The 19,747-nt window shown below is 41.0% G+C and overlaps 1 protein-coding gene across 1 annotated transcript in view; it reads right to left on the bottom strand.

Annotated features, from left to right (window-relative positions):
- The window catches only part of Cntnap2 (contactin associated protein 2), a 1,600,222-nt gene that overhangs the window by 177,646 nt on the left and 1,402,829 nt on the right, over positions 1-19,747 (bottom strand). Inside the window, exon 21 of the mRNA XM_050164469.1 lies at positions 18,056-18,189. Coding sequence (XP_050020426.1) covers positions 18,056-18,189 — 134 coding nt within the window. The remainder of the gene's footprint in view (positions 1-18,055; positions 18,190-19,747) is intronic.

Genomic DNA, 19,747 nt, shown 5'->3' with positions numbered 1-19,747 from the left:
CTATGTTCATAGAAACATTGTTTGTTATAGCCAGTACCTGGAAACAACCTAAATGTCAATTGAGCAAAAAATGGATAAGGAAAATGTGGTACATTTACACAATGGAGTACTACACAGCAGAAAAAAATGACATCTTGAAATTTGCATGCAAATGGATGGAGCTAGAAAACATTATATTGAGTGAGATAACCCAGACACAGAAAGACACTTATAATATGTACTCACTCATAAGTGGTTTTTAAATATAAGTCAAAGAAAACCATGCCTACAAATCATAACCCCAGAGAACCTAGACAACAATGAGGACCCTAAGAGCGACATACATGGATATAATCTATATGGGAAGTAGAAAAAAACAAGATATCCTGAGTAAATTGGGAACATGGGGACCATGGGAGAGGGTTGAAAGGGAGGGGAGAGGAAGGGAGGGAAGCAGAGAAAAATGTAGAGCTAAATAAAATCAATAACAAAAAAGAAAAGAAAGAAAGAAGCCTGGGCCAAACCTTGACCTTGAAGATGGCTGGGCTCTAAAGAGAAGATACATGAGCACAGAAATTCCTGAAATGAAAGAGACCCAGGCCAAACCAAGAAAAGGAGTGTGCATGGGCCAAATCCTTAACCTGAAGAAGCTCAGGCCAAATCAAGGGAAGGAGTGGGCCTGGGTTGAACCCTGACCCCAAAGAAGCCCAGACCCAAAGCAAGAAGGAGTGGGCCCGGGCCAGTTTCTGACCCCAAAGAAGCCTGGGCCCAAAACAAGAAGACATGTATACCTGGTCAATTCCTCAAATTGGTCTGGGTCAAACCAAGAAAAGGAGTGTGCCTTACCCTGATGAAATTCAGACCAGATGAAGAAAAAGACTATCCCAAGGGCAGATCCTGAACCTGAGAAAGTTTGGGCCCTAATGCAAAATTGAAATTAGCCTGCATTAACCTCACCCAAAGAGGCTTTGGCCCAAACAAAGAAGAGAAGTGTGACTGGGCCAAATCTAAAATGAAACAACATTGTGATTAGTGTACCATGAAGTGCTCTGATTCAAATTTTAATTGATGTTTTACAACCAATCAATTCATCAATGCACACAAATGACTGCTTGTTCATCAATAATCTTGGATTTACCTACAATATTTTCTGCACTAAAGTTGGATATAAGCTGACATCCTGAGTACCAGAGGTGTGGATTTCACACACATACTTCATTCAATCCAAGTAACATCCTTAACAGTGAGTAAGGATGACATGTCACCATAATTAGCCAAGAACTCACCTAAACAACCTGTCATTATGGGCCCAAAAGGGTGTTACACTGTCCGCTGTAGCTGTCTGAGACAAGACCTTATCTTGACTTCAACGGATTTCTTTAGGAACCAATTTCTCAAATTAACTCTGGCCACAGCCTGTTCACCAAGAATCTTGTGCTAACCTCAAATTAGTCTTGTTCTGATGAAGTGACATCTGGACACATCACATCCTCCAAGAGGGGATTTTTTTTTAAAATTGATTTTTATTGAGCTCTACATTTTTCTCTGATCCCCTCCCTGCCTGTCCCCTCCCAAGAAGGGGATCTTAATGATAACCTGATTATTAGCAAGGCCATAAACAGACTTCAAAGGAAACCCAACAGCTCCTTGAACCCCTGATGAGGGAAGTCCTTCTATATATGTGCTGCCTTTATTGGTTAATAAAGAAGCTGCTTTCGGCCAATGGCTTAACAGAGTAAAACCGGGCTGAAAGAGTAGAGAGAGTAGGCAGAGTCAAGGATAAGCCATGTAGCCCCACCAGAGACAGACGCGGGACTGAACTTTACCCAGTAAGCCACAGCCATGTGGTGATATACAGATTAATAGAAATGGGTTAACCAAAGATATAAGAGCTAGTTAGCAATATGATTAAGTGATTATCCAATCAGTGCTTTAAATAATATAGTTTCTGTGTTATTATATTATTTTGGGAATTTGGTTGGCCGGGAAATAAACGAGTAGTCTCCACCAACAAACCCCAAGTATCCTGGGCTTATATCATCTTCAAGGGTGTATGGGCCACACCCTCTCTATCTAATCCAATCTCTAGCCAACAACAAGAAGCCAGGCCTTAAAGGGACCAAACCTCACCTTAATAACCAAAGGAAATGGACATACCCATGACCAGGATCTGGTCTGATGCTAGAGATTATCCTCATGTAAATTTATTTTGTTGGACAAACAAGAGTCTCATTCATGACGCAGATCACACCATGCTCACCAAGAAATTTGGGCTCACCTACAACTATTCTTGTACTGATGACTGACATCAGATCATAGAACATAAACGTTCATCAGTGCAATCTGAAAGCTTCTTGTGGTATCACTATGGGCTTTACTCATTATTTTTCAAATACAGCCAACATTCTCACATTAGGTATATCAAGACAACATAATGGCTTTCAACTGGCCACACATGAACATCAAATAACAAGGGCACACTTTGGAATCAAGAGTTTATTGGCCACACCCAGAAATCCTCTGTGCCCAGGTCTTCCTGTGTAAGGCCTTCCAGAGATCAAGGATAAGAAGTTGGCCTCAAGCATGACCGAGACCACACCCACCTCTCAGGAAGGTTGGAGAGGGCTTAACCTAAAGGATATGGTGGTGATGGACTGATAACAGAAATAATGGCAAAGGCAATAAAGTGCTCTTAATAGTAGCCTGGCCTGTCAACTTCTTAACTGGGCCACACTATTACTTCATATGACCCAGGACAAACCTTGCTTCAAGGGAGACAGGAACCACATCATAGTCCTAATTGAGTCAAGTGCTCACATTAATGACCAAACAAGATGAACACAAACATATAAAGAATGTTTAGACTGCATCTGGCCTTATTACATTCCAGAGATATTTTTCCCCATTTCTGTTCAACAGAAATCATGGAATCACACAGAAGGCTTCCTTCCCTGTAGTAAGAGTGGCGGGGCTGCGTCCCACCACCCCCGGCTAGCACCACCCGGCTAGCTTTACCCTAAATAATTACATGGAAACTGTATTCTTTTGAACACTGCCTGGCCCATTAGTTCCAGCCTCTTATTGGCTAACTCTCACATCTTGCTTTAACCCATTCTTAATAATGTGTGTAGCACCTCAAGGTGGCTTACCAGGGAAGATCTTAACCTGCGTCTGCCTCGTAGAGGAGAATTATGGTGACTGCCTGACTCGGCTTCTTTCTCCCAGCATTCTGTTCTGTTTACTCTGCCTACCTAAATTCTGCCCTATCAGGCCAAGCAGTTTTCTTTATTAATTAACCAATGAAAGCAACAGATAGACAAATGACACTCCCACATCACTTACTTTATGATGGACTGCCAAGAGATATTAACATCCTTGGGGTCAAATTTCAAGTGTGTATGAGTCACACCCTTTCTTCTTCCAACCCAGGTTCCATTATTAATACAGGGAAGCCAGGAACAAACCACTTCCTTTATGGTATCTGAGCCACAAATAGCAATCAAACAATATGGGCAGACTTTGTAATTAGGGGTGTGTGGACTGTACCCTCTGTTCATGTCTGACCATGTGCTATCTGGATTTCAAAATATGCAGGAAAAGTTGATGTGAAGTAAGAGTTAGCTCACACCAAACCCTCCAAGAATAGATCTACTGCACTAACAAGGGTTAATAGTTTAACAATTGAGATACAACACATTACTTTCAAGATTTATGGAATACACCCTCCTTTCACCCAACCCAGGCAACACTGGAGAATCAGGGAGTCAAGACCACCTCACAGATTTAATGAATATCAAATAACAAGAGTAAATCTTAGAATCAAGGATGTGTGGTCCATACCCAGGAATCCCGTGTCCAGGTTGTATCAGTACTACAACAGATCAAGGACGGCACTTTGACCTCAACTGTGACCTAGAGCACACACTCCTCCAGGAAGGTTGGACATGCTTTAACACCATGGAGTGGTAGTCTGAAGAGATACATAAGGACAAGGGCCATAGAGTGACATCAATGAGATCTTGGAAGCTCCTGGACTACCGAGTACCCTGAGTCCAGCTTAAATTGAAGGGTGTGTGGGCTGCACCCCCTTTTTATGATCTGAGACAATACTCACTACAAGGGAGCCAGGACTACACCACAGCCTTAATGGGAGACAAGGACTCACCTAAATGACCAAACAAAATGGAAATACCTTAAAATAAAAAAGGATTAAAAGACACCTTTCCTTGACTTCAAGTGGTTTTGTTTGACAAGCCAGACCCTATTCTCAAAAGCAAGCATTTCTCAGCTGATGATTGGCCATCAAACTGATATCAGTGTAAGCAGGGGATCCTTCATCAAAGAAGCCTGTGTAAAACTGAACTTCAAGTGGGTGCATTAGGACCTTCTATTTATCCAATTCAGGATGTACCAATTCATAGAGCCAGGAATATTACAGGGCCTTCAGGATGTCTGGGACCACATGACCATCAAACAATCTGGGTGGACTTTGGCAGGAAGAGCGTGTGGGCTGCATCTTGTGGTTTGCCACTACATCACAGGTCCTATTCAGATTTCAAGATATTCAGAAAAAAAATTCTGCCAACTGAGAGTTAAGTCTGCACCAACTAAGCCTTCTAAGAAGGTTGGACCCACTTTAACAACAATGGGTACAGGTCTAATGAGACATAAGGACAAAGACCATAAAGTGACATCAATAGGGTCTTGCCAGCTCCCTGACCACTGAGTACCCTGGGTCCAGCTTAAATTCAGTGGTGTGTGGACCACACCCTCTGTTCATATGACCCAGTAGTATGGTCACAGCAAGGAGCTAGAACCACATACCTCAAATGGAGCAAGCACTCTCTTTAGTGACCACTCATGCCTTACTATCAAGAGTGGTTAAATGGGACATGGCTTTATTGTGACTTCACCTTATTCCCCAAACCCAAGGCTAGACTCTAATCACCAAAACTCTTGGATGTATAAACAAGGCTTTTTAGGTTGATGACTCACAGCCAATGAAAATCAGTGTGAGCTGGGGACTACTCCTTTACTTCCAAGAAGCCTGGGTCAAATTTTTAATTTCAAGGGTTGTGGGCCTCATCCTCTCTTCATCACACCCAGGAGATATGCTCAACTCAGAGGACCCAGGACCATAAAACATGGGCTTCATGGTATCTGGACCACACCAGAGAAACAATCTGGGAAGATTTTGGCATGATGGGTGTGGGGGATGAGCCCAGCTGCTATCTGGTCTTCAAGAGGTCAGGACAAAATGGTTTCAGGTGTGTCAGTTATCACTATGGCATCAGAGGAAACTGGAACCACCTTAATGACTAGCATTGGTGGTCTGATATGAGACATTACCTGCACAAACCAAGACTGTGGTCCAAACCCTCATATCCTGACTCTCTTGACCTTGGTCCACAACCTGACCTTATTAAAAACAGCAAGTAACAAGAATGTGATGACTCGGAAATACAGACATAATTTTAATGCAGATGTGTAGTGGAAAACCTTGAAATCTCCTCTCTGGTGGCAACTGTCTAGACACAATTGCTTTTGCTTCCTTAAGGTCTCACCATGCCTACCTAGAAGAAGCCAGAATTATACTCTGATTTCTACTATAGATCTCTGTCTTTGTCTTGTGTGCACAGTACAGTTCTGAAGCCATGTAATCTTATATTCTTTATTGTATTTCTTATGCTCTAGTATTGTGTAGTTTTCAGTAAATATGACATTCATCTGCTATCACGGTTTATCCCGAAATGCTTAGTTTGGTCCTTTCCTTGTATTTCTGACTGATTGTTCCCAAACTTTGAACTTCTAAGAACAGGCTGTGATGGTTACTCAGAAAGAGTAAGTGTGGGTAGTTCTTTCTCACTTTCTATCTCCATGTTTATGGCATATACCTGTATACTCAGACCTCGTCCAGAATATCAGCCCACCTCTATCCATAATTTTTATCTTAGCCTTTAGTTGGTGCCTCCCCAAGAAAAGTGAAGGAAGGCAGCAAAGTAGCCAGGAGCCCTAACCTAGTCACAGAATCATGAGGATAAAATTTATAAATTGGAAGGGCATTTACCTACCCCTTCCAGTGCCAAAATAAGATTAGCATCAATTTTTAGAGAGTTGCTGATGAAGGACTGGGACGTAGGGGAGGAACAGAAGGTTCAATGTGGATCACAGGACACCAGGCATCTGGAAAGTGTTTCTAGGCGACTCTACATGAAGATGAATGGACCAGTGACATTCCATGCATGGAGCCTAAACACAGCCAGGTACAGATTCATGTCAAAGGATCAGTAAAATGTGCTGTGCTCTTTCAGTTAAAGTGATTAGAGGCTGATATATTGCATCTGTAGACTTGCCTTTGAAGATCTTGGAATGTTTAGATGCCAGATTTGTTAACATGTTCACTATCCAGCTACATCATCTCTGCCTTCCATTTTGTTATCTTCTTTTTTTAATCTTTGTCAGTGTACAACCATCCCAGTGCCTTGGGAGCCTTCACAGGGTTTCCATGGAAAACATCCTGTGGCTTTCATGGTCTTGTGAACCAGTGGCCCTTCCTTACAGTTGGACATCCATGGTCACAGGACTCCTCCTTCCCATCCAGGTCCGAATCACTCTGCTCCCCATACACACATCCTTTTCCTTCTGAGATGCTAGAGCCCAACAGACAGTATAAAAAGATAGGCCAATGATTACATGTTTCACTGGCTCTTCCATAGACTTTCAGGTGACAAGGAGCTGCAGCTACCTGGCTGCCCCAACTCCTGGACAGGAACTCACAGACTCTGAATGCAATGCACTTGGTCCAGCATCAGAGGATGGATATTTGCAGTTTAAAAACACTAGTGAGTGACACACAGAACAGACTTCCCTGGGAAGGGGTCACCTATCCTAATGACAATGGGATCATCTTAAGCAAGATTTTATTGCATTCCTTGTTCATTTGTCTATTGATGGAGTGATTTTGGTGATTCAAAAATGGAGAGAACTTTACCAGTGAGCCTTGGTGTGTGCACGTAGCAGTCCTACCAAAAATTATTGGAATTTTTGACCATGGGCCTAAATCTAGCACAAAACTATACCTGACAGAACCCTGAAATAAAAAGAGCCTAGATTAAACCTAAGTGAGAGAAACCCAATTAGACTAATGCTGCTACACCTGGTCACTTCCCACAGATTGAAGTCAAGGTTCTACTGAAGAAGACACCAAGCACTTGGGACAATGGGACTCAGAGATTTCAGACTGGATGTGACACTAAAACCTCTTCCCTGAGGACAAGCGTTCATCATCTTGGCAGGTGCTCTAGAAGCTGCCAAGGAAGGAGAGCAATCAATCGTGATACATATTAACCACAAAATGACAAACATGGTAGGGTGTCCCAAAGTGTTTGAGAGTGACACTCATATTTGGCAACAACTCGTCTATGTAATTGGACTTAAATTAAGACTCGCTCAACAGAAGGGAAATACTGCCTGTTACTGGAATCCTAGCCAATTACCCATGGCTACTGCAGTCACGGATTTTATGGCAGAACCTGCTGCTGCCACCTTACTAAGCCATTGTAATTCCTGACTGCATTTTCCATATTAGTCCGAATAGCCACAAGGGCTGATGTCTCTTAGAAATGACATGGAAGTTGTACCCATGAAACCACAACAATGTGGCTGCCTAAATGAGACCTAAACAAGGACAATTCCATGGAACATGATAGTGTGCATGAGGAAACCTCATGGGGACTCATCCCAAGACAAAGAGCTACAGGTAACTAAGCCCTGCTGAGAAAGAGAGAATTAGTCTTTCCCAGAGATGAGCCCCCTACATGGTTATCCAAAACCTAGTGTTCAGACCTGAAAACACACACATGCAAGCAATACTGAGCAGACTTGGCACATTGTAGGCATGCATTTATGCATTTTCAATAGGTACCTACCAATTCTAAAGGAAAAGAGGCCACAACTTTGAGAGGGAGTGAGGGAAGTGAGATCGTAAGAGTCAGAGTGAGGGGTGTGAAAATGGTGGGAATTTTTTAATTTTAAAAGTTGTAAAATCAAATTTTAGGAACTATTTAATGGAAGTGTCTGACTGGGTCAGATACTCGATATTCTAATATTTATGTAGTGGAACAGCTTCTTTTTTTGTTGATTTTATTGAGCTATACATTTTTCTCTGCTTCCCTTCCTTCCTTGTCCCTCTCCTTCTACCCTCTACCACAGTCCTCATGTTCCCAATTTACTCAGGAAATCTTGTCTTTTTCTACTTCCCATGTAAATTAGATCCTTGTATGTCTCCCTTAGGGTCCTCATTGTTGTCTAGGTTCTCTGAGATTGTGATTTGTAGTCTGGTTTTCTTTGTTTTATGTCTTAAAACCACTTATGAGTGAGTATATATGCTAATTGTCTTTCTGGGTCTGGGTTACCTCACTCAATACAATGTTTTCTATCTCCATCCATTTACCTGCAAATTTCAAGATGTCATTTTTTTCTGCTGTGTAGTACTCCATTGTGTAAATGTACCACATTTTCCTTATCCATTCTTTGGTCAAGGGGCATTTGGGATGTTTCCAGGTTCTGGCCATGACAAATATAGGCCCCATAAACATAATTGAGCACATGTCCTTGTGGTATGATTGAGCATCCTTTGAATATATATTCAAAAGTGGTATTTCTGGGTCTTGAGGAAGGTTGTTTCCTAATTTTTTGAGAAATTGCCACACTGATATCCAAAGTGGCTGAAGCAGTTTGCATTCCTACCAGCAATGCAGGAGCGAAACAGCTTTATTGTGTTTGTATTTTATTTCAACACTCTTGTCTCCACACCTAGATCTTTCTTCTCTTAAGAAGATACAATCCCAGACATCACAACATTATGTTGGACATACGGGTTCTATGGTGATAGGGAGAGCCATTTTGAGCCTTTAAATCAGCTGACACCCAGGGCATAATGCTCTACCCTCTCCTGCAGCTCTCTCCACCCACACATTTCCCCAAGCCCATCTCTCATAGTAAACCTATCCCTACTATGGTGCCATGCTTAGCTTCTCACTGGAGCAGCAGGACCCTTGTTGGTCATTTGTTTCAGATCTATACAGGCACATTTATACTGGAATCTGACATCAGACTCCAGAGAGTCAAGAATTAACCTATAAATATGTTTTAAGATTTCCTATTTCAATGACCCAAGTTGATTTAGATATGACATTTAACTATTTTCCCATTTACAATGCTTTTTACATATTAAATGATTTTTCACTTTTTATGCATATCATGTGGTTAGTTTGTCAGTGTCAGAAATAAAACTTTTGAGATGTATATAATTTACTGAGGAAAAACCAATGAAATGAGACATTCTGACTAGATTTTAAAAATGCCTATATTATTTCAGGCTATATACCAACTAGGACTTTGAGTGCCCATACTGGAGGAGACTTCTTAACATTTGGTTTTCAACATCCAACATTTTCAACTGTTTGATCAATCATTATTTTATATACTTTTAGTATTTGTTTTGATTTTTGAGATCAGATATTGCTACAAAAGCTGTCATGACCTTGAACTCATATCACTCCTCTTGTCTCTCTTAAGTGATGAGATTCCAGGACTACCATGACTGACTCTATTCTGAACAGCAGCAATAATAGCCACATCTATAGATGGAAGCACATTAACACACAAGACTTGCATTCTTGACACCTGACCTAAATGTGGACCAAGGACAATGTAATAATACACATCAATATGTCAGGAACCAAGGTCTTCTGTCAATCTATCTAAAAGTTACACTGATAAATAGTACTTGTGTTGAACACTGAAGAAGAGAAGGGTCAGACAGCTGGAATATTAAATAAAATTTCATATAAAAGTCAATGCAAATTAATAGCTTACACAGATAGGTTGACTACAGATCTTCATCTCTTCCTCTGTTCCTCCAGATTGAATCCCCCAGTCTCATACCCAGAACAATAGCAGAGCCTCTGGGGTAGTCTCTCTTCATGGTCTCTTCCTATTTCAAGTGGATGAAATAGGCAGAACCTGGTTCAGCACTCTGCTCTCCTTGCTCGACAAACCCCTTTAAGACCCCCAGCCTATCCCTGTTTGCGTCAACTCTGAGTCTCCAGAAACATATTTTACTTGGAAACTGCAGTGATCACAACTATCAAGTCCAAAGAAAATTTCCTATCAGGCAACACACAGTCAAAACACTGTCTAGACATGCAGAGAGGAAAGAGAAACTAAGGAACAAAACACCCATCCAACAAAGACAAAACCAGACATCAACACCTAACCCCAGATGCCTAGATGCCAGTGTAAAACCAAAATCAAACAGCTAGGATACTATGTCTCCATTAGAGCCCAGCTATCCTACCAAGGCAGTCCCTGAATATTCCAACATAGCTGAAGTAAAAGAAAAAGACCTTAAAACCATCATATGGTAGAGGTCCTCAAAGAGGAAAGGAATAAATCCCCTAAAGAAACCCAGGAAAAGACAAACAGTGGAAGAAAATGAATAAAATTGTTTAAGACATGAAAATGGAAATAGAATTGATGAAGAAAACCAAAACTGAGGAAATTATGGAAATAAAAAGTTTAGGAATCTAAAAAGGAACTACAGAGGCAAATTTCACGAACAGAATACAAGAGAGGGAAGAGAGAATCTTGGGTGTTGAGATATGATAGAAGAAATGAATACATTTATCAAAGAAAATGTTTAATCTAGAAAACACAAATCTAGGGTGACACAAAACACCCAGGAAATCTGGAACACTATGAAAAGACCAAACCTAAAGATAACAGAATTAGTGGAAGGAGAAGAATCCCAGTTCAAAGGCCCAGAAAATATTTTCAACAAAACTGAGGAAGAAAATTTTTCTAACAAAAGGAAGATGCTTATAAAAGTAAAAGAAACATACAGAACACCAAATAAATTGGATCAGAAAAGAAAGTTTCCTCACAACATAATAATTAAAACACTAAATATACAGACAAGAAATATTAAAAGATGCAAGGGAAAAGATCAAGTAACAAATAAAGGCAGACTTATTAGAATTACACCTCACTTGTCAATGGATACTCTGAAAGCCAGAAGATGTACTGCAGACTCTAAGAGACCACAGCTGCAAGGCAAGGCTTCTATACCCAACAAATCTCAATTATCTTAATGGAGAAATTAAAATATTCCACAATAAAACCAAATTTAAGCAATATTTTCTACAATATTTGTCTATTCTCTAAACACATGAGCAACACGGGCAACCATGTTTGTAAAAGAAACATTGCTTGAGCTTAAATCATACATTGATCCTCACACTCTGATAGTGTGAGATTTCAATTTTGTACTCTCATTAATAGACAGGTGATCCAGGGTGTTGTGGGAATTCATTCAGCCAATAGCCTTTTGGATATTAGCCAATTAGGAGGTGGTCTGAGGTACTATAAGTGCAGACAGGAAGCATGCTCTTTCTCTCTCTCTTGGTTGGTGGTTGGAGCTCAGTTTGCCACTTCCAGGGCTCACAGAGGACTGCAGCTCTTTACCCTTATTGTGAGTTTTTCCCCAAATAAATATTTGATATTCTTTATTCAAGGTGCTTGTGGACCTCCTTAATCATGGCCACATTAGACAAAAAGCAAACAGAGAAATGCTGGAGCTAATGGACGTCATGAAACAAATGGATCGAACAGATATTTACAGACTGTTTTACCCAAACACACACAAAAAAAATACCTTTTTCTCTGTACCTCATGGCACTTTCTCCAAACTGACCACATACTCGGGACAAAGCAAGTCTCTACAGATACAAGAAAGCTGAAATAACTCTCTGGATCCTAGTAGACCACTATGGATAGCAACAGTAACAGAAACAACAGAAAGACTACAAACTCACAAACTGAACAACTCTCTCTTTGATGAAAACTGGGTCAAGACAGAAATAAAGAAAAAAACCTGAAAGACTTCATATAATTCAATGAAAAAGGACACATAGTACACCCAGACTTAGAGGACACAATTAAAGCGGTGCAAAGAAGAAAGTTTATAGCGCTAAGTGCCTACATAAAAAATAAAAATAAAAAATAGAGAGATCTCATATTAGCCACTACAAGCACATCTGAAAGCCCTAGAGCAAAAAGCACACTTAGGAGTAGACAACAAGAAATAATCAAGCTGAGGGCTGAAATAATTAAAACAGAAACAAAGAGAACAGTACAAAAAATCAATGAAAAGAAGAGTTGGTTCTTTGAGAAAAATCAGTAATATTGATAAACCCTTATTTGAATGAACTAAAAGGTGGAGAAAGAATACCCAAATTAGCAAAATCAGAAACAAAAGGGGGACATAGCAACAGATACTGAGGAAAATCAGAGAATTACAAAGAACTACTTTAAACCATGTACTCTATCAAGTTGGAAAATATAAAAGAAATGGATATTTTCTTGATAGATATCACTTACCTAAAGTTAAATAAAGACCAGGTAAGCAATTTAAACAGAAGTGAAATAGAAGCAGTCTTCAAAAGTCTTCCAACCATGCTCATGGACCAGTAGGATTAACATAATAAAAATGGCCATCCTACCAAAAGTAACCTCCAGATACAATGCAATTCTCATCAAAATTCCAACACTATTCTTCACAGATTGTGAAAGAATAAGACCCAAATTCATATGGGAAAGCAAAAAAAAAAAAAAAAAAAAAAACCCAGGATAGCTAAAACAATACTGAATAAAAGAACTGTGGGTGGTCTCACCATTCCAGAACTCAAGTTATACTGCAAAGCCATGGTAATAAAAACAGCATGGTATTGGCATAAAAAACAGACACATTGATCAATGGAATCAAATTGAAGACCCAGACATAAACTCACACCTTTCCATCTTTTGATATCTTCTTCAATTTCTTTCTTCAAAGACTTGAAGTTTTTATTATGTAAGTCTCTAACTTGCTTGGTTACAGTTACCCCCAAGATATTTTATATTATTTAAGGCTATTGTGAAAGGTGTTGTTGGTTTTTGATTAAAAAAGTCAGGAATACAGACTGGCAAAAAGAGCATCTTCAACAAAAGGTGCTGGTCAAACTGGATGGATGCATGTAGAAGAATGCTAATAGATTCATATTTATCACCCTGCACAAACACACAACTCAAAATGGACCAAAGATCTCAACATAAAACTAGGCACACTGAATCTGGTAGAAGAAAAAGTGGGGAATAGACTCAAACATATTGGCCCAGGAGAAGGCTTTCTGATCAGAACACCAATAGTGCAGACACTAAGATCAGCAATTATTAAATGAGACCCGGGGAAACTGAAAAGCTTCTATAAGGCAAAGGACACTATCATTCAGACAAAGTGACAGCCTACAGAATGGGAAAAATATTTTTCCCAGTTCCACATCCAGTAGAGGGCTAATATCCAAAATATATAAAGAACTTAATAAACTAGAGATAAAAAACCCAAATAAGCCAATTAAAAATGTGGTAGAGATCTAAACAGAAAACTCTCAGTACAGGATACTCAAATGACCAAAGGCACTTAAAGAATGTTCAATATCCTTAGCCATCAAGGAAATGCAAATCAAAATTACTTTGAGATTTCATCTTATACCTTTCAGAGTGGCTAATATCAAAACCACAAATGACAGTTCACACTGGTGAGAATATGGAACAAGGCAAGTACTCCTCCATTGCTGGTGGGAGAACAAATTTATACAGCCAGTATGGAAATCAGTATGACAATTTCTCAGAAAATTGGCAATCAATAAAGAACCAGGTATACCACTCTTGGGTATATACACAAAGGACACTCATCCTACCACAGGTTCACTTGCTAAACCATGTTCATTAGTGCTCTTTTTATAATGTCTAGAAATTAGAAACAATCTGGATGTCCATTCAATTAAAGAATGGATAAAGAAAATGTGGTACATTTACACAATGGAGTATTACTCAGTTGTTAAAAAAATGACACCATGAAATTTGCAGACAAATGGTTGAAACTAAAAAAAAAATCACTCAGAGGTAACCCAGACCCAGAAAGATAAATATCATATGTATTCACTTATATTTGGATATTAGCCATTAAATAAAGTGATAACTAAGTCACAATTAGATCCAGAGAGGTTAGATAGAGGAAGGAACTAGGAGGAACACATGGATCTCCCTGGTAGTGGAAAATAGAATAGATTTTATGGGTGGGCTGGAGCATGGCAGGGCAAGAAAGGGAAGATTGGGTGGGAAGGGAGAGGAAAGATGGGAATGAAGGAATAAGAGCTAGAACAGAAGAGCTTTAAACTCTGAGCTGTAGAGGAGCATTTGAGATGTGGTGTGAAATCCTAGTGCTGTGGAAACGTCCTATCATATATGAAGGTGAAGTCTTCTAATGAAGTCCCCAAATAATGTGGGAGACGGAACCCTTAATGTTCATCTCTTGTCACCAAATGAAGCTTCCAGTGCCGGACTGGGTTCTATTCAATTGGCCAAAGGGATCCCATGAAAATCCCCAAACAACCCAGGCTGTTGCCAAAACAGCAGGTTGTTCTCCACAAACTGACAGTAAAGCACCATTGATGAATACAACACCCACATAGCTCACTGAACATGAAAATGTTGAGCCAGTGCCTAAATAGAACCTTCATCCCCATGTTCTAGTATCTATGACATAGAAAAGTACTCTGCAGGCTACGAAAAGAGAAAAGTAAACACCAGTCCAACCACAAAACCTTTGGTCTACAATCTGTCCTGCCTTCAAAGTATGATAGGGCAATGGTGGCACAAACGTTGAGGGATTAACCAACCAATGTCTAATTTGACTTAAAACCCACTCCATGAGATGGAACCCATAATGAACAGTGCTTAGGTGACCAAGAACCAGAGTCTAATTAGCCCAAAGGTTTAGGGTAAAATCAAACACTACTGTTCTAAAAAAATATGTAACAACAAAAGAAGTCCTAATGATACTCTGCTATACTCATAGATTGTTGCTTTATTCGGCCTTCATCAGAGATGCCTGTTGTGATATTTTGTTTGTGTTCTGACAAATAAAGCTTGCCTGCAAAATCAGAGGGTGGAGCTAGTCACTGCTTAACCATAGAGGTCTGGAGGTCTATACAGACAGGAAACAGGAAGTGATATGGCTAGGCAGAAAGAGGAAGTGATAAGGCATTGTGGAGACAGGATCTCAGCCCTTTTTGGTCAGAGGAGTTGAGAGGTAAGAGGTGACTGTGTGACTGTGGCTGGTCCTTTACTTCTCTGATCTTTTAGTTTTTACCCTGATAGCTGACTCCACGTCAGATAAGACTAATTAGGATCATGTTTCAGATGCTTCCTCCTGCAGCAAATGGGAACAAATATAGAGACGCACAAAAAGGCACTGTATATAGAGAGTCCTTGGTACACAGCTCTAAATAGGATGGGCCCATCAAATCTCTTTCCTCAGAGCTCAGGAAATCCCAAAAAAGAGAAGGCAGAAGAGTCAGGGAGACAAAGGGATCTGAGGACACTAGGAGAGTAAGTCCCTCTGAAACAACTGAGCAAAGCTCACACAAACTTCCAGAGACTGGAGCAGCAAGCACAGGGCCTGCATGGCTCTGCACCAGGCCCTACTCAATTGCTTTTAGTGCTTTATGGGACTTTTGAATGTGAAATGAGTGGGCCTCTGATTGTTGTTCCTTCTCTTGTGGCTCTTTTATTTTTCTATTGGCTTGGCTTGTCCAACTTTTACATGAAGATTTTTATTTTATCTTATTATATTTTATTTTGTTATGTTTTGTTGTTATCTCCTAGAAGCCCATTCTTTTCTAATGAGAAACAGAAAAGGAATGGATCCAAATGCAAGAGGAGGCGGGGAGGAACTGGGAGCAGTAGAGAGAAGGGGAAACCATATTCAGATAAAAAGCAAAAATAAAAAAATATAAAAAGAGAAATTTTATTTAAACATCAATGAACACATTGTCCATAAAGTATCATAAAGCCATCTATCTCTTGGCTTTAAAATATTATTATCATTATTATTATTGGTGTGTGTGTGTGTGTGTGTGTGTGTGCAGGTGTGCACATTGTTGTGAGTGTGTGGAGGTCACAGGACAACCCTCAGGAGTTGACTCTTGCCTTTCATTGTGGAATTGGGGTTTGAACTCAGGTACTCACACTTGGTGGCAAGAGCTTTACCCTTTAACCAAGTCTCACCAGCCCTCTCCCATCTTATCTGAATAAAGCTTGGGTCCTGGTTAAAAGTAGGCTTGATATGCTCAACAATTTGTAACACATGAGATGTGCCAGGTACTGTGCAAGGCTCAAGGACTCTGCCAGCCACTGTGAGATAACCCCACGTATGCCATGTTTGATAGGTAGCCTAACAGGCTGGAACAGCATGCTGTTGTTTTCCTAGGGAGGATCTCTTTTCTAAATGCCCCCTGGCATTTACTGCTAAGGCCACATGAATCCTCCTCATCAAGTTATGAATCTGACATCCGTCAGCACTCAAAGGAGACAGGGCGTCTGCTTTTCCTTGGCAGACCCGACTTTCCCAGCAGCTGGCAGACTCCGGTGAGGTGGGAGCGGCTCCCCAGGTTCCGCCACTTGCCACTTTGCTTTGCGACAAAGCAGCCTCCTCCTGCTCTTTGTCCTGACAGGTATCTGTATGGAGCACCACCTAGACAGCTCAGTGACAGCTCTCCTCCTTGATCTTCTGCCTTGCTTCCCAGGGAGACGTCCTCGTGTCGTGTTTTATTCATGGTGTCTCCCTGGGTGCTTTCTTCATCATAAAAGTCAGTGGTGGGATGGGGCAGTAAATGGACCTGAAATAAAACTTGAGGGCAATAATAAAACCACCCGTTTGTCTTCTGAAACCCTACGGCCTTAGATTTTTGAGAGAAGAAGTGAATTTTGAGGACTTTTAAGGATGCCTCCATAGAGGAAGCAGAAAACCCAATATTGTTATTTATATTGAACTGGAGTCAAGAAAAAAGTAGGTCAGGGAGACCAAAATATCCTTTGTGGGGAAACATGGCAAACTTCAGATACCTTAGACTGCAGCCAGGAAAAATGATGGGATGGATGAGAAGTGGCCTGAAAGAAGCTCAAATGATAGCTAAGAAATGAGGCAAGAGGCCATGAAGATTATAGAGGAAATATTTATTCTACGTATCTTTAAAAGATTTCTTCACCTTAACTGCCATTGCCTTTCCTGAAGGAATGAGAGTTAACTGTCCTTATCTGTGGATCTATAACTTTGGGTTCCACCAAACTTAGGCCAGAAATATTGGAAAATAAGATTGTTTGTCTTGAGCATGTGCATGACATTTTCCTGTTTCCATATCTTTGTATAGCATAGCAACTGTTTATGCAGAACTTACATTGTATGAGGTTGGCAAGGAATATAGAGATGATTGTAGGTGTGTAGGTAGCGATATAGAGATGCTGTGTGAATTCTATGCTATCTTCTATAATGGACTTTACCATCTTCAGATTTGGGTGTCTCTGAAGAATTCTGGAACAAATTCCTCAGGAATAACAAGTGATAGCTGTGTATATTTTTATACTTCATAAGTTAAACATTTAAAGTAGAAAGTATAATATTAATTGTGTATTCCACCTGCCCCACTTCCCAAAAAGAATCATGGTGCATGTCTACTTGGGAGGCCAAGGCAGGGAAATCACAAGCTCAGGGCAAACCAGGGGAATATTATTATTATTACTTAGCATGTGTATGTCTGTGTGTGTTTCACATGTGTGGATTCCAGAAGCTAGAGCTACAGGCAATTCTGAAGCCAATGTGGATGCAGGAACTGAACTCATATCCTCCAGAAGAGCAGCAAATGTTCTTAATGACTGAGTCATCTCCTCAGTCCTTAGCCTGGGCAACTTAATGAGATTCTGCTACAAATTAAAAAGATGACTAGGGATATATCTCAGTGGCAGAGAACTTGACTTAGCATGTGCAAAGTCCTAGGTTTGATCCACAGTTTAAGAAACAAAACCAAAAAAAAAAAAAAAAACCTTCTCCCAGAAGAAATGGCCAAACAGTATAAGGTGGCGAGACTATAACATTATCTTAATATTGTGCTGTGATTGTCTACACACATATCAGTACCTTGAGGATTATGGTCTTCTCGTGCCGGGTGATGTTGACGCTGTGGGGTTGTCCATTGGCTATGCTCCTGTGGTCCACATCGATATTGTATGGCTCTTTGGTTCCTCCCAGGTTGTACCGGATCTGCAAGTTTCCTACGGGAGCAACAGGAAAGAGGCCCAGTGTTTTTTCACTGGAGGTCTATTTCAGGGTCACCTCACCCACTGCTGCAGCTCAGGCTTCACATAGACCCAGCCCCTTCCATGCCCACAGCTGCCATTTCAGTCGTGAATTTGGATCCACCACCCAGAGGCCTAGGCTAATTGTGCCAGAATGACACATGTTCACGTTTGCCAATGACAAACACCAGTGACCATTATCATCAAGTTGAAGCAGCAGATGGTATAAATGTTCTGAGTGGGGATGGCGCTCAAAAATGAAGAACGAGGACAAATACCATATAGTATGGTGGGGATGCCTATAAACCCACAAAATGCTACATGAAATAAAAAATAAATCTGGAATGCAGGGACTATCTCACTCCATCAGTACAGTCTGACATTTGGCGTATAAAGGAATCATGAGTCTTATTAAAAATAAACATAATTTGCAAAAAATAAGTGCATGGGATTTTGAGTGGCCTCACTGAGACCAAAGGGACAAGGTAATGAATCGTGTTCAGGGTTCAGGATTAATCAGATGCAATCTAAGGACAAGATGGATGTCCCAGGTGTCCTGAGCCCATTGATGACTCACTTTCTCTTTTCACTTCCCCCAACAAAGTGAAGACAATTTTTATTTCTTACTTGTAATCTTATTTATAATTTATAAACATTAATTTTATTTTCATTTTAAATTTAAATTGGTTTCATACACTTAATAATACTTGACATCTCAAAGGTTTAGGATGGGTCCAGCAGTCTCTAGCAAGAGTTTGATGAACGAGTCTGCAAGGTCCTTTGATCAGGAACAGTCTTCTGCTCCTACACTAAGGCGACCCACCCAGAGAGGTGAGTGCCAGCCTACCAGGCGGGCCTCAAGGACCCCCAAAGGGAGTGCGGACACCTTCAGCTGGTGCTCCAGGGTCTCTTGTGCTCTACTGGACCCCGCCTGCCACGTTCCTCCTTTTGTCCCCGGCTCATTGGGCTACCAGCCGTCCCTGTTTAGGTGCTGAGGAACTCCATCTGGAGGGGCGAGTGTGTGCTATCCAGGGGGGCATTGTCCTGGAAGAGACCACAACCCCTCCGGTCCCCCAGCTCCTTTTGCAGGGCTGTCTTTCTTACACACGACCTCCCCTCCCCCAAGCCTGCCTAGTCTGCAAGGTCCTTTGATCAGGAACAGTCTTCAGCTCCTACACTAAGGCTACCCACCCAGAGCGGTGAGTGCCTGCCTACCAGGCGGGCCTCAAGGACCCCCAAAGGAAGCACGGGCACCTTCAGCTTGCACGGCAGGGTCTCCTGTGTTCTACTAGACCCCGTCCTGCCCCTCAAGTTCGCCCTGTTGCCCGCGGGTCATTGGACTATCAGGCGTCCATGCTTTGGTGCTGAGGAGTTTCATCTGGACGGGAACGGTTCCTGCTTCTACACTGAGGAGATACACCCAGAGAGTTATTCACAGCAAAGTCTGGACCAAGATACCAGGCCTCTCCTGGCTCCATTTGAAGGAAGAGATGGGAAGGCGCCAATGCAAGAATTCCTCCAACAACCTGAAAGG

The sequence above is a fragment of the Alexandromys fortis genome, unplaced genomic scaffold (genome assembly GCF_014885135.2).
Source record: "Alexandromys fortis isolate MF-2015 unplaced genomic scaffold, M_Fortis_MF-2015_v1.1 scaffold_133, whole genome shotgun sequence".
NCBI classification, from domain to species: Eukaryota; Metazoa; Chordata; class Mammalia; order Rodentia; family Cricetidae; genus Alexandromys; species Alexandromys fortis.
This window is presented reverse-complemented; position numbering and strand designations above follow the sequence as displayed.